This window comes from Cnephaeus nilssonii (assembly GCF_951640355.1).
Source record: "Cnephaeus nilssonii genome assembly, chromosome: 11".
NCBI lineage: Eukaryota > Metazoa > Chordata > Mammalia > Chiroptera > Vespertilionidae > Cnephaeus > Cnephaeus nilssonii.
Window position 1 is genome coordinate 93,871,183 of NC_137082.1, and position 12,870 is coordinate 93,884,052.

The 12,870-nt window shown below is 47.2% G+C and overlaps 1 protein-coding gene across 7 annotated transcripts in view; it reads left to right on the forward strand.

The window, feature by feature from the left end:
* Nucleotides 1–2,233: 2,233 nt before the first annotated feature.
* Nucleotides 2,234–12,870, forward strand: part of TMEM241 (transmembrane protein 241) — a 52,950-nt gene continuing 42,313 nt past the window's right edge. For 6 of the 7 annotated variants that reach the window (XR_013814256.1, XM_079785281.1, XM_079785279.1 and 3 more), the window contains exons 1-3: nt 2,234–2,380; nt 6,418–6,464; nt 11,979–12,056. Coding sequence is in view for 6 of the 7 variants with exons in the window: in XM_079785281.1 (XP_079641407.1) it covers nt 2,309–2,380; nt 6,418–6,464; nt 11,979–12,056 (197 nt within the window). In the remaining variant the exon portion in view is untranslated. The remainder of the gene's footprint in view (nt 2,381–6,417; nt 6,465–11,978; nt 12,057–12,870) is intronic. The other variant, XM_079785282.1, reaches the window with a different exon arrangement.

A 12,870-nucleotide genomic window follows, 5' to 3' on the forward strand; every position in this document is an offset into this window, starting at 1 on the left:
TCCCCCCCTCATTATATATATATCTGAATTCCACTCACTACTGTTTTGTTGAGGATTTTTGTATTTATATTCATAAAAATATTGATTTTTTAATCTGTTTTGAAGAGGAAATTAGGAAGTTTCAAAAAGTATACAGCTGCTTCTGCTGTATTTTGAAAATTCTCCATGTTTGCTGTCAAAAAATCATTATTAAAATAGATTTGTATGGGGAAAAAACTCACAAAGTATTTTTTTATGCAATTTCTCTTCTTTTAAAAATATGTTTTTATTGATTTTTAGGGAGAGAGAGGTAGAAACATTGATAAAAGGGAAATATTGATAGGCTGCCTCCTGCATATCCCCTCCTGTGGACCGAGCCCACAACCGGGGCATGTGCCCTGACCAGGAATCGAACGGTGACCTGGTTCATAGGTCACTGACTGGGCAGGTCCTGTTTTTTATTCAACAAACATTTCCTGAGCACTTATGGATTCATTATAAAAAATAAATTAATGACTGTATTCTTTGGACACAAAGACCTCAACTAACAGTATAAATACTTAAACCTTTTAAAAAAATATTTTTATTGATTTCAGAGAGGAAGGGAGAGGGAGAGAGAGATAGAAACATCAATGATGAAAGAGAATCATTGATTGGCTTCCTCCTGCACACTCCCAACTGGGAATCGAGCCTGCAACCTGGGCATGTGCCCTTCACCAGAATCGAACCTGGGACCCTTCAGTCCACAGGTCGACGCTCTGTCCACTGAGCCAAACCGGCTAGGGCTAAGTAGTTAAATCTTTTCATATGTATAGGATATCTGCTTCAATCTCATCTATAGCAGCTTATTGTTTGTCAATGTAAGACCTGATGATTTTATTTTGATTCAGTCTTAGTTTAGTTTGTTTTGTGGAACAAAATAATATAGCTTGGGAAAAATCATTACCTCTGGCAAGGTTTGTAGCTCCTTTGCTACAAATGTTACCTTCTGTTTACAAGGTTCTTAACTGTGCTGGCTGTTTTTTGCTTGTTAATCAAATTCTGCCAAACAAAATAAGTGAAGCAATAACCAAGAAATAATAAGGCCTGAATTGAATTTGTTCATCTACTAAAAGAGCTCAGGGAAATCTCAGGAAATCAAATCAAACATTGGTTTCAATCAAATTCGATTGGGCAGAAATTTTTGTTATAAGGACAAGTTATCTCTGAAATAGTTTTTCTAAAATAATGTCAAGAGAAAATAACTTCTTAGTTTATTTGTCTTCTACGTGGAGACAACACGTCCAGTAGTTGCTTGGATGCCATAGTTTGACACACAATGTTAACTAGGGAATACGGATAAAAGGAAGAGAGGGTTTTGTGGTGTGTGTGGTATTCCTAAAAACCTGCATGTTTCTGCATGTGGTGAGCGCTCACTTGCACCAGACAAAGTCCATCACCATGTGGCGGGGTATGGTCCCTACTCTTGGCCAGAAGCCCAGCGAGGTCGATTTTCCACCCTAGAAACTAGGAGCAGGGCTCTGGGTTTGAAAACCCACTTTTGGAAGAATTTCTTATGTAAATCTCAACACAAATCTCCCCCTCAGCCTGTCTTCTTTAAAAAAAAAAAATAAATATATATATATATATATATATATATATATATATATATATATATATAATTGTTAACTTTTTTGTGTTGTTTACAAAAGTAACATAAACTCAACGTAGAAAATTGGGGAAATTCAATAAACCACAAACATTTTAGCCCCATCATGTAGAGATGGCTATGGACATTTTTCCTTACTTCTTATTTACTTTCCATTTTTGAGAATCCTCTCCAGAGGATTTTTTTTCCCCATTGAGAGTGGAAGGGAGGGGCAGAGACAGAAATACCGATGTGAGGGAGACACATAGACTGGTTGCCTCCTCCACTCACCCTGCCTGGGGCCAGGGATCCAGCCTGCAACGGAGGTACCTGCCCTTGACCCTTGGGTCCGAGGGCCTGACCCTCTAACCACTGAACCACACCGACCAGGGTCACTTTCCACTTTTTTACTCTTGTCCGTTCTTTCTCTGCAGGTGCTCGCAACCCCACCCCGGCTGACCTAGCTTCTCCTGCAAGGTCATGCCGCCCGCTGGCTCCGTGGTGCCCACCTGAGTAAGCCACATCCTTGGGGGGGCCTGGCCCCTTTAAGAGCGGGGGGGGGGGGGCGGGGTGGTCCCCGAGGGGCGGCCCCCGCGCCGATTGGCGGAGCGCGGAGCCACGTGGCAGTCCAGGCGGCGGCCGCTCCGCTCTGGGCCGGCCGCGGGGCTGTGGGGGTCTCTGGCGGGGGCCGCCCGCCCGCAGATGTGCGTGAGGCGGGGCCTGGTGGGCCTCGCCTTCTGCACCTGCTACCTGGCGTCCCACCTCACGAACAAGGTGAGGGGGCGGCAGCGAGGGTCCGGGTGGGAGACTGAGCCCCTCCGCCTGGTCCCGCTTCCGGGCGGGGATGGGGAACGACTGGCGGCTCCGTAGGGTCGAGATTGGGGACCGCCCCGCCCCAGGCTGCTCTGGAGCCGGCGCCGGGACTGCAGCCCCGCAGGCCGGGCGCGGAGTTTGGGCAGGGCGAGCTCTCTGAGGGCGAGAAAGCGGTGGCTCCCAGGTGGCTCCCAGCCCGGGGAAGGAGGAGGGAAGAAGAGGGGACCCATCGCTTCGCCCTGAACCCGCCCCGCCCGGAACCGCAGCTTCCCGAGCCTTCGGGGAAGAGCTGGTCCGCCTCCGTCTCCCACCGCTGATTCCAGACCGATTTAAAAAGATAGGTGACCATCCTTGGTACTTCCGGCACATGCAAGAGATTTTCGTGGAATTCTTTTTTAAAAGTAAAGATAATTAGTCTGAAGTCATGTCAGGATCCCTTTGGATGAAGAGGCAGAAAAGCGGTGGTACCTTTTCTGTGTTTGCAGGAGGGGAACTTCCTGGGGTTGGTACATGCAGGGAAGGGTGGCCGCGTGGGGCTCCCCTGGACCCCCCCAATATAGGGTCTCTACTGCCCGCTCTGCACCACCCCAAAGCCCCTCTTGCTCTCTGGAAAAGAACCATTAACTGACAGCATTTTCTTTTTTCATTGATTTCAGAGAGAAAGAGAGAGGGAGAGATGGAAACATCACTGATGAGAGAGAATCACGGATCGGCTGCCTTCTGCACGCCCCACCCTGGGGATGGAGCCGCAACCAGGGCCTGTGCCCTGACCGGGAATGGAACCATGACCTCCTGGTTCATAAGTCGATGCTCAACCACCGAGCCACACCAGCTGGGCTTGATGGATATATTGATAAGGTTACACTTGAAAACAGAATGACCTTCCTTTAATTTCCATTTAATCATCAGAAGGGACAGAGTAACAGGTCTTTCATGACAGCCCACAAGTCATGGCATTGGTTAGGAAGAAAAAGTGTATTTAAGCAAAAAAATACCCAGCATGCGGACAGTGTTTCGTTCACTGACATTCATACCCTTCTGGATGTACATCTGCATCGGTGGCATTATTTCTGTATTTATTGGGGCACCACAGCATTTTATAACTAATGTAATAAAGACTGAGTACCTTCTACGTGCAGCGCCTCGAGGTGCTACATAAAAATAACCCAAATCTTCATGTCCCCAGGAATATCTAATCTGAGTAATAGCGATCACTCAGACTCACACAATCAGCCAGAGACAGCGCTCTGCATTTCCCATGCTGGTGTGGATGCTTTGGGACGTGTCGGGAGCTGGATGGAGAGGAGGAGAATAACAGCAGAAGGCAGCGGGGAGGCGAGGAGACGCATGAAGAGGAGGGAGGAGGTGAAGTCAAGAGTGATGGAGATGCCCTGGCTGGTGTGGCTCAATGATTGAGCAGTCCCATGTAGGCCGTGGGTTTGATTCCCGGTCAGGGCACATGCCCGGGGTGCGGGCTCCGTCCCCAGCCGGGTCATGCAGGTGGCAGCCCATCGATGTTTCTCTCCCTCTCTCAAATCAATAAAAACATTCTTTTAAAAAAAGAGTTGTGGAGAGGAGGTGGGAGACCCAGGTAGGGCTGGTGAGATGGTTGTTCACAATGGGACTCTGGTAGGGACTTAGTAACGCTCAGGTAATGCTACGGTTTCTCCTCAGCCAGGGCACTTCCTGTGGCAGCCCAGGCGAGTGGGTTGGACCAAACAAAGGCCCAGTGGGAAAGGGGCTGGGGCTGTGCTCGGGCTGGGCACCCCCTGGGCATGTGCTTCTGCATCCAGTCTCTGCCAAAGGAATTCTCTTTCATTGTGAAGTCTTTTCGTGTCGACAGGAGAGGATCTTTTCTTCAACTTTTTAGAACGCTCTATGCTAATTTCTTTGTTGTCATAGTTCTCTGTAGTTTTCTCCTCAAACTGTTTCCCTCTCTATTTGTCTAAAGGAAGTTCATTAAGAAAATCTTGCCCATCTTAGTTTCATTCCTTAGTCTCATTACTGTTTAAAAGAGTGGTGAGCCCTATCCAGTTCAGCTCATTGTTTAGTGCTTTGGTCCTTGAACTGAAGGGTGGCAGGTTTGATTCCAGTCAAGGGCGTGTACCTTGGTTGCAGGCTTGATCCCAGGCCCTGGTCTAGGGTGTGTGCAGGAGGCAACCAGTCGGTGTCTCTCTCTCACATCTGTGCTTCTCTCTCTCTCTCTCTCTCTCTCTCTCTCTCTCTCTCTCTCTCTCTCCCCCCCTCTCTCTCCCTCTCTCCTCCTCCCCCCCTCCTCCTCCTCCTCCTCCTCCTCCTCCTCCTCCTCTTCCTCCTCCCCGCCCCCCCCCCCCCTGTTTAAAAATCAATGGAAAAAACATCCTTGGGTGAGGATGAACAAAAAAAATCCTATATAATAAAAGCCCAATATGGAAATCAACCCAACAGTGGAGGTTGCTATGATGTGTACTGACCACGGGGGGTGGGGGGGGGGTGGGGGGGGGGGTGGGGGGGCAGATGCTCAACACAGGAGCTGCCCCCTGGTGGTCAGTGCGCTCCCACAGCGGGAGCGCTGCTCAGCCAGAAGCCGTGCTCTCCCGCCTCCCAGGCAGTGCTAAGGAGCAGCAAGCTGAGGGGGAAGGAGCAGTGAGCAAGCGGGTGGTAAGGAGCAAGGGGTCCCGGACATCCCCCGAGGGGTCCTGGACTGCGAGAGGGCGCAGGCCAGGCTGAGGGACTCCCCCCCCCCCCTCCGTGCACGAAATTTCGTGCATGGGGCCTCTAGTAAATAAATTAAAGTGTGGTTGATGTTTGCTCAGTTTGGACAGCAGGTGCTGTGGCCGCCTGGCTGGCCGGCCTGGTGAGAGTGGCGCACTCCTCCATCCTGCAGGAGGTCCAGCCGTAGCCGGCCTGGGCCCAGGCAGCCACCTGTCCTTCCCCTCACAGGTGTTAGCCCTTCCGTCTGGAGGCAAAGTCCAATCCGTTCTCCTCGTAAAGGCCCCAAATTGATCCTGTTCCCTTGAGAAACTCTTACTGCTCCTCTTCCAAATAGGCCTCTGTCTGAGCAACACTTTGCTGACAGGAGAGGTAGCCGTTGTTCAGAGATTTCCTTGTTTTCTCACTGTTCTTGCGGGAGGTGAAGTGGGAGCTGCAGCGTTCTCTGTCTCCCCGGTATCGACAAAGCCCAGCACACAATAAACTAAATATTTGTTATCTGCATGAGGGTTGTTAAGGGAGATGCAGGATATGGCCCAGATATTCACGCAATCCTTTCTCTATGTCTGTTTTAGAATGAAAATATCGGGAAAGTGGGAGGGACATGGAATTATGGGAGTAAATAGACCAGAGAAGAGTGAAGGTATTCTAATAAATAAGTGCATAGGCGGGAGCCAGAATTGTGACATTTAGGAACTCACACAGGCAATTATGTGCAGGCTGCTCCACGGGGACCCAACACCGTTCTATTCCATTTTTCAGAGCGTGCAAGGAATCAGTAGAGTCCTTCCTAAAGCCCTTTAGTAGAATTAGGCTTTTAAATAATTCTTCAAATGTTTAATAGAAAAAGTAGCAAAAGATATCCATAAGGACACCCCCCTCCCCGCCCATTCGTAAAGTGCTGTCAATCTGATTGAAAGACAATAGAAATACAAGGTGACCTTAGCTGAGCTGGTTTTTAAAAAAACGATTAAGCCCTTCTGGGTCCGGGAAGATGCTGGTCAGCCATCCCAGCATCAGACCCGGCTGCTGCCCCATTGCTCATGCGCCCCTTCCTCCCCATGAGGTGGTCAGGCTTCTGGGGACCAGGGGAAGCAGGCAGGCCTGCTGTCTAGAGCAGGGGTTGGCAGGTTTTTTTTTGTGTGTGTTCTTGCCCTGTGTGTGATAGTGGTGGGGAGAGGATGGGAATAAAGGCCTTTTTGAAACTTGAGTGTTCTTATGTTTTTTTGCTAGAGATTTCTGGATTATGTGGTTTCTTAATTCTCTATCATTTGAAAACGCCCATTAACCTGGTATTTGTTTTTCAGTATGTCCTGTCTGTCTTGAAATTTACCTGCCCTACATTGTTCCAAGGGTGAGTATTGCTATGCTCTTCACATACATTTGTAGGAAAGGTTCTACCAGCATCATCAAGTCTTCTTTAAAATATAAATTTAAAAATGTTTTTAATTAAATGTATTGGGCTGACCTTGGTTAATAAAATTACATAGGTTTCAAGCTCATGATTTTATAATACAGTAGAGGCCCGGTGCACGAATTCGTGCACGGGTGGGGTCCCTCTGGGTGGCATGCAGGGATTGGGCTGAAACCCACAGTCCAATTCTGCCTGCAGCTCCTACATGCCACTCCCGCTCATCCTGGCCCCACTGTGCCTACTGTGGGCTTGTGCCCAATCAGTCCCGATCGGGAGACTCACCAGCCATGAGCCCTGCATCTGGCGCCCTCCCAAGGGGAGTGGCCTGCAGGATTGGGCTGAAACTGGCTCTCCGACATCCTCCGAGGGGTCCAAGAGGGTACAGGCCAGGCTGAGGGACCCCACCAGTGCACCATTGTGCCAGGGAGGGACTACGGGAGGGCTCCAGGGCATTTCCGGCCCATCTCGCTCAGTCTTCATCAGCCAGACCCCAACAGCAAGCTAACCTACTGGTTGGAGCATCTGCCCCCTGGTGGTCAGTGCACATCATAGCGAGCCGTTGAGCAGCCTTGGCATATCATTAGCATATTGCACTTTGATTGGTTGTTCAGTTATTCTACCGTTCAGTCTATTTGCATATTACCCTTTTATTATATAGGATCATCTGTATATGCATTGTGTGTTCACCACTCAAAGTCAAATCTCCTGTTACCAAGTACTTGACCTTCTTTACCTTTTATCTTTTATATATATATATATATATATATATATATATATATATTTTTTTTTTTTTAAATATATTTTATTGATTTTTTACAGAGAGGAATGGAGAGGGAGAGAAAGTTAGAAACATTGATAAGAGAGAAACATCGATCAGCTGCCTCCTGCACACCCCCTACTGGGGATATGCCCGCAACCAAGGTACATGCCCTTGACCGGAATCGAACCTGGGCCTTTCAGTCCGCAGGCCGACGCTCTATCCACTGAGCCAAACCGGTTTTGGCTTTAATATATTTTTAATGACTGCATGGATTTTTCACCAAATAGATATAATATTTAACTATTCTATTAATGGGCATTTAAGTTGTGACCCAGTTGGGTGGTATAATACAATAGAGTTATCAGACTTTTTTTATATTTAACTCTGCCAAATTTCAACTATTTCGTTGGCATAGATTCATTCCTACATTAGAAATTTGCCTTAAAGAATATGAACTTCTTTAATATTCTTCTTGAATGTTAACAAAATCTTTTCCAAAGATGGCTTACCAATTTACATCGTCAGCAGGCTGTACATGAAAGTTTCTGTATTATTACACTAGAACCATGACTATTTTTTCCTTCTCTGCTGATTTCATGAGCCAAAATTGGTATCACATTGTTTTATCATTTCTTAAATTACTCATCAAGTTGGACAGTTTTCTTACATTTATTACTCACTTGCATCTTTTTTTTCCCAGTGAATTGTCTATATTTGCCTTTTACACTTTTATTTTTACAGGGTTTTCTAAATATTTTTCTTAGCAGTTTAATGAATTCCTCATATTTTAAGGATGCCAACCACTTGTCCGTTATGTTTATTGGATTTTTTTATTTTTGTTTTTTTTTGTGGCAATTTTAGTTTGTTCTTTGCCTTTTTATTTTGGTGAACAGAACAATGAACAACCAACCGAGCCACCCGGGTAGGCCTCCCATTTATTATGTTCTATTTATAACCCTTTCTTTGCCTTTGGGTTGTTAATGTAATATATAAAGTTGTTTCTCTTTTTTTCAAATGTTTTTAAATTGATTTTAGAGAGAGAGGAAGGGGTGAGAGAGAAAAACATTGATCAGTGCCCTCCCCCCGCCCATGTGCCCCAACCAGGGATCGAACCCCCAACCCAGGCATGTGCCCTGACCAGGAATCGAACTGGTGACCTTTGGGTGCATAGGATGATGCTCACCCACTGTTCCCCCCTTCCAGGGCTGAAGTTATTTTCTTGGGGTCTATTTTTAAGCATTATCTTGGTAATACATTTCCTTTTCTTAGCTTTTTCAGTTACAGTTGACATAAAATATTTGTTCAGGTGTACAACATAGTGAATAGACATTTGTATAACTTACGAAGCAGTCACCCTGATAAATCTAGTACAGGGTATATTATTGAGTGCTTCTTTGTCAACTTTTATGGAAAGGGGCTATGCTAAATTGTTTTAATTATTAGCATTTAAATATGTGGTAGAGCTCTTAATCTCTCACTTTTCTTCTTTTTTTGTGTTACACAAATGCAAATAAAAAAGCAGGGCTCATGATCTTAATGTCAGACGAAGCTGAATTCAGGACAGAAAGCATGAAACAAGTGAGAATATATACGTGTTATAATGTGGGAACGTAGTTCAAAATGAAAATGATGGTGATGAACATCTATAACCCAGTCAACAGGGCATCATCATTTACCAAACAAAAGTGCAGGAATACCAGGGATAAATAGAAACAAACTAATAATAGGAGACAAGTTTACTACTATATTTCCATGACAGTTCAGTTGGACAAACAAGAACTTCATATGTATATTAATTATATTAATTAGCCCCCCCCACACACATATCTGCTAAATAATACAATCTATATCTATATATATAAAAGCCTAAGCAACCATTACAACTGGTTGCTATGATGCGCACTGACCACCAGGGGGCAGATGCTCAATGCAGGAGCTGCCCCCTGGTGGTCAGTGCACTCCCACAGCCAACCTCCTGCGGTATCTCCCCCCGGCCGGCTGCCCGATTAGGACTGGGCGAGACAGCCCCAGTCGGCCCTGTCGCTGCCAGGCCGAGGGACCCCACCCATGCACGAATTCATGCACCGGGCCTGCCTGAGTATATATATACATTAAAAATGGTTGATTCTTCCCAGTGCTGCAGGTGGCAGTTCTCAGCCACAACATATGTGGGGTCATGAAGCTCACCTGAGACACATTTCCTCAGCCTGCAGAGTTTAGGGGGAGCACAGGTTATAAAATAAACACCCCTCCCTTTCCCAATGCAGAAAAAAGTATAGCAAAATACCAAAGTAATGAGAGGGGAACTATAGGCATAAACTTATCCTGTTCCATTCTAGTTGCTTTTTTATTTAAGCGAATCATTCATAAATTTCAGAACCTTATTTTTAGTTATGACTTGAGACACGACCTCAGAAATGAGTACCACACACCTAGGTATCGCGACACCAGGACTGAGAACCCTGGCCTAGAGGATGAGGTCATTGGTGTGGCTCACAGGCCTCCCGGGGCTTGCACCCACCCCTCCCCAGGACCAGGTGCTGTCCCGGGCCATGGACAGCCACCTTCCACCACGCTGATCGCCCGCAGCCTGGGATGTGCCAGGCCGTTTCACACTTCCGGGAGTTTGCCCGTGCTGTCCTCTTGACCTTCTAGACCTGCCCAGAACAACGTAATGTTCTTCCATCTCCTTGTGTGGTGTGGTGGTGAGCAGCTGCTTATTCTAAGATCAGTTTTCCAGTCCCCCTTGCGAAGCCTTCACGGACAGGCAGGCAGAGCAGACGATATGGGCCGTTCCCTCAAACAGCTTGGTCTAGAGTGGTGGTTCTCAGCCAGATGGCCCCCCCTCCAGGGGGTACTGGCAGCATCTGGAGACAGTGTGGGTAGTCACAGCCGGAGGAGAGGAGGGGACGGTTGCTCCAGGCACCTGGACAGTGGAGGCCTGGGGTGCTGCTGAGCTCCCTGCCCGGTGCAGGACGGCCTGTAACACAGACGTCCACTTGGGAAAGTGCCCTCTTTCCAAGGGAAAGGGGATCTTGGAGAAAAGTAAGATTGGGCCAGAACACAAGCTAGGAGTTGTTAGAGTAACGGAGAGAGGACAGCGGCCAGGAAGGGGCAGCTGGACGAAGAAGGTGGACAGATCCTAACCGTGTCCAGGAGGCCTTGGTGGCTACCTGCATGCTAGGGCTGCAGGAGAAGAAGGAAGCAAGAGTAACCACAGGTTTCATCACTGCGGGTAAATCTAAGGGGCAGGCAGAAGAGAAGGGCAGGCCCACAGGACAGGGGTCTTTGTTTTCTTCACTGATGCTTGGAGTGTAGATCAGCACTGGGCACATAGTATGCACCCAATAAATATTTGTGGAAGAATTACTCTGCCCTACTGTGCACCTTCTATTGCTTTATTCATGGAGAATATTCCCAGGGCATTTGCGAAGAGAACATAATCTCTATTTTCAAGATACAGCGTTTGATATTTATCTAGTAACTAAAGGCTCGGTGCATGAATTCGTGTATAGGTGCAGTCCCTCAGCCTGGCCGGCGATTGGAGCCGATTGGGGCCATCTTGCCCAGTCCTGATTGAGAGCGGGGGGGAGGGGGGCGGGGGGGGAGAAGGGGATGATCCGGGGCGGCCAGCCGGGGGGAGGGACTGCGGGAAGTTGGCTGGCCGTGGGAGGTTGGCTGTGGGAGTGCACTGACCACCAGGGGGCAGCTCCTGCGATGAGCATCTGCCCCCTGGTGGTCAGTGTGCGTCATAGTGACTGGTCATAATGGTTGCTTAGGCTTTTATATATATAGATTTTTATTGATTTCAGAGAGAAAGGGAGAAGGAGAGAGACATAACACATCAATGATGAGAGCAAATCATTGATTGGCTGTCTCCCACACACCCCCTACTGGGGATCGAGCCTGAAACCCCAGGCATGTGCTCTGACCTGGAATTGAACCTGTGACCTCCTGGTTTGTAGGTCGTCGCTCAACCACTGAGTCACACCGGCTGGGCTTGACCATTTTCAAAACAAGCGAGTAGCACATTTAAGTTTGCATTTCAGAACAAATCCTTTGGCTTCAAGGGAGAGACTGGATGGGGCGGGGCATCCCTGGATGGGGGACTGGTGCTGGGGTTCAGGTGGGAGCTCATGGGAGTCTGAGGAGACAGAGGCGTAGGGATGGAAGGAGGGCTTCTGACGTGGGAACTGTTATGGGGATAAATCAGTAGGATTTTGCAAGTAAAGGCGGGGGGTGAGGATGGAGAAAGGGCTAGGAGGGCATCGAGCTTCCTGGCTCGCTGATTAGGGAGAGTGGGAAGGCGACCAGAATGGAAGGTGGAAGTTCCAGGGAGTGTTTTGGACGTGTTCTATGTGGGAGCTTGTGGGTTTCGAGTGAAAAGGCGACTGGGAATCGTCAGTGCAGAGGCAGTGGGAACGCAGGTGGCTGTGGGGAGTTGTAGGGCAGCTCTAGGAAGGAGAGCTCGGTGTCAGCTCCTGGATTCAAGGGAGTAAGTAGAAGCTGGGAAGGACGTGAGCATCGGGGTGGTCATAGGAGAGAGGGGGAGGGAAAGGCCCAGAAGGGTGGATGTGTATTTGTGTCGGCAGATCTTCCTTCCGGGCGATGGCTTTTGAGACCATTAAGTTAAATTCAGATTGGAAAAAAAAATAAAAAATTTTAAAATTCAAATGGACCCTTATTCCTTTCAGGTGGCAGACGTTAGTTGGTGGACTTTTGCTTCATGTGTCATGGAGACTGGGCTGGGTGGAGATCAACAGCAGTTCCAGGTAGAACCTCCTGTATGCTTCGTGACTCATACCTGCTTCCTCTTTCTGTAATCTCTTTTGGCTTTATATTGGGAAACACGGATGTTTATTTGAGTTGTTTGGTCTCTTAGTTCTCTTCTTCCTTTAAGATGCCATGATTTCATAATCAAATAGAACTCAAGTAGTGTTTTTCTGGTAAGTAATGCCACTAATATGGTATTAAAATTAATTGAGATATATAGTGTATGATACCATACTAATTTAACTTTGTTTTAGATCAGAAGACCACTATGAATGAGTTTTTAAATAAATTTTTAAACATTTTTAGTAAATTTTGAAATTTTCTTATAGAAGAATTAGAAATAATATAAAGAACTTCCACTCTCTTTACTCAGATTCCCTAACAGGTGGGAGAGAAGCCCCCACCCCTTATTTTCCATTGAGTGTCTTTGTGGAGAGCCTTAACAAATATCTTTGATAAAACTCCCAAATGTACTCAGTCCTGTCCCTAAAGAAATGAACAGGGAGACAGTCAGTTAGGGTCCGGACTATACTTTCTTTTAATGATGGGTTATTTCTCTTTTTATTTTATTTCAGAGAGAGGAAAGGAGAGGGAGAGAGAGATAGAAACATCAATGATGAGAGAGATCATGGATCGGCTGCCTCCTGCACGCCCCCTACTGGGGACTGAGCCAGCAACCCGAGCATGTGCCCTGACCGGGAATCGAACTGTGAGACTCCCAGGCCAGAGAAATGGGAAATGGGGAGAAGTGATGATTCCAAAGGAGAAGAACCAGTTATGAAAGTGCCCTGAAAAATTAAACTTTACCAAAAA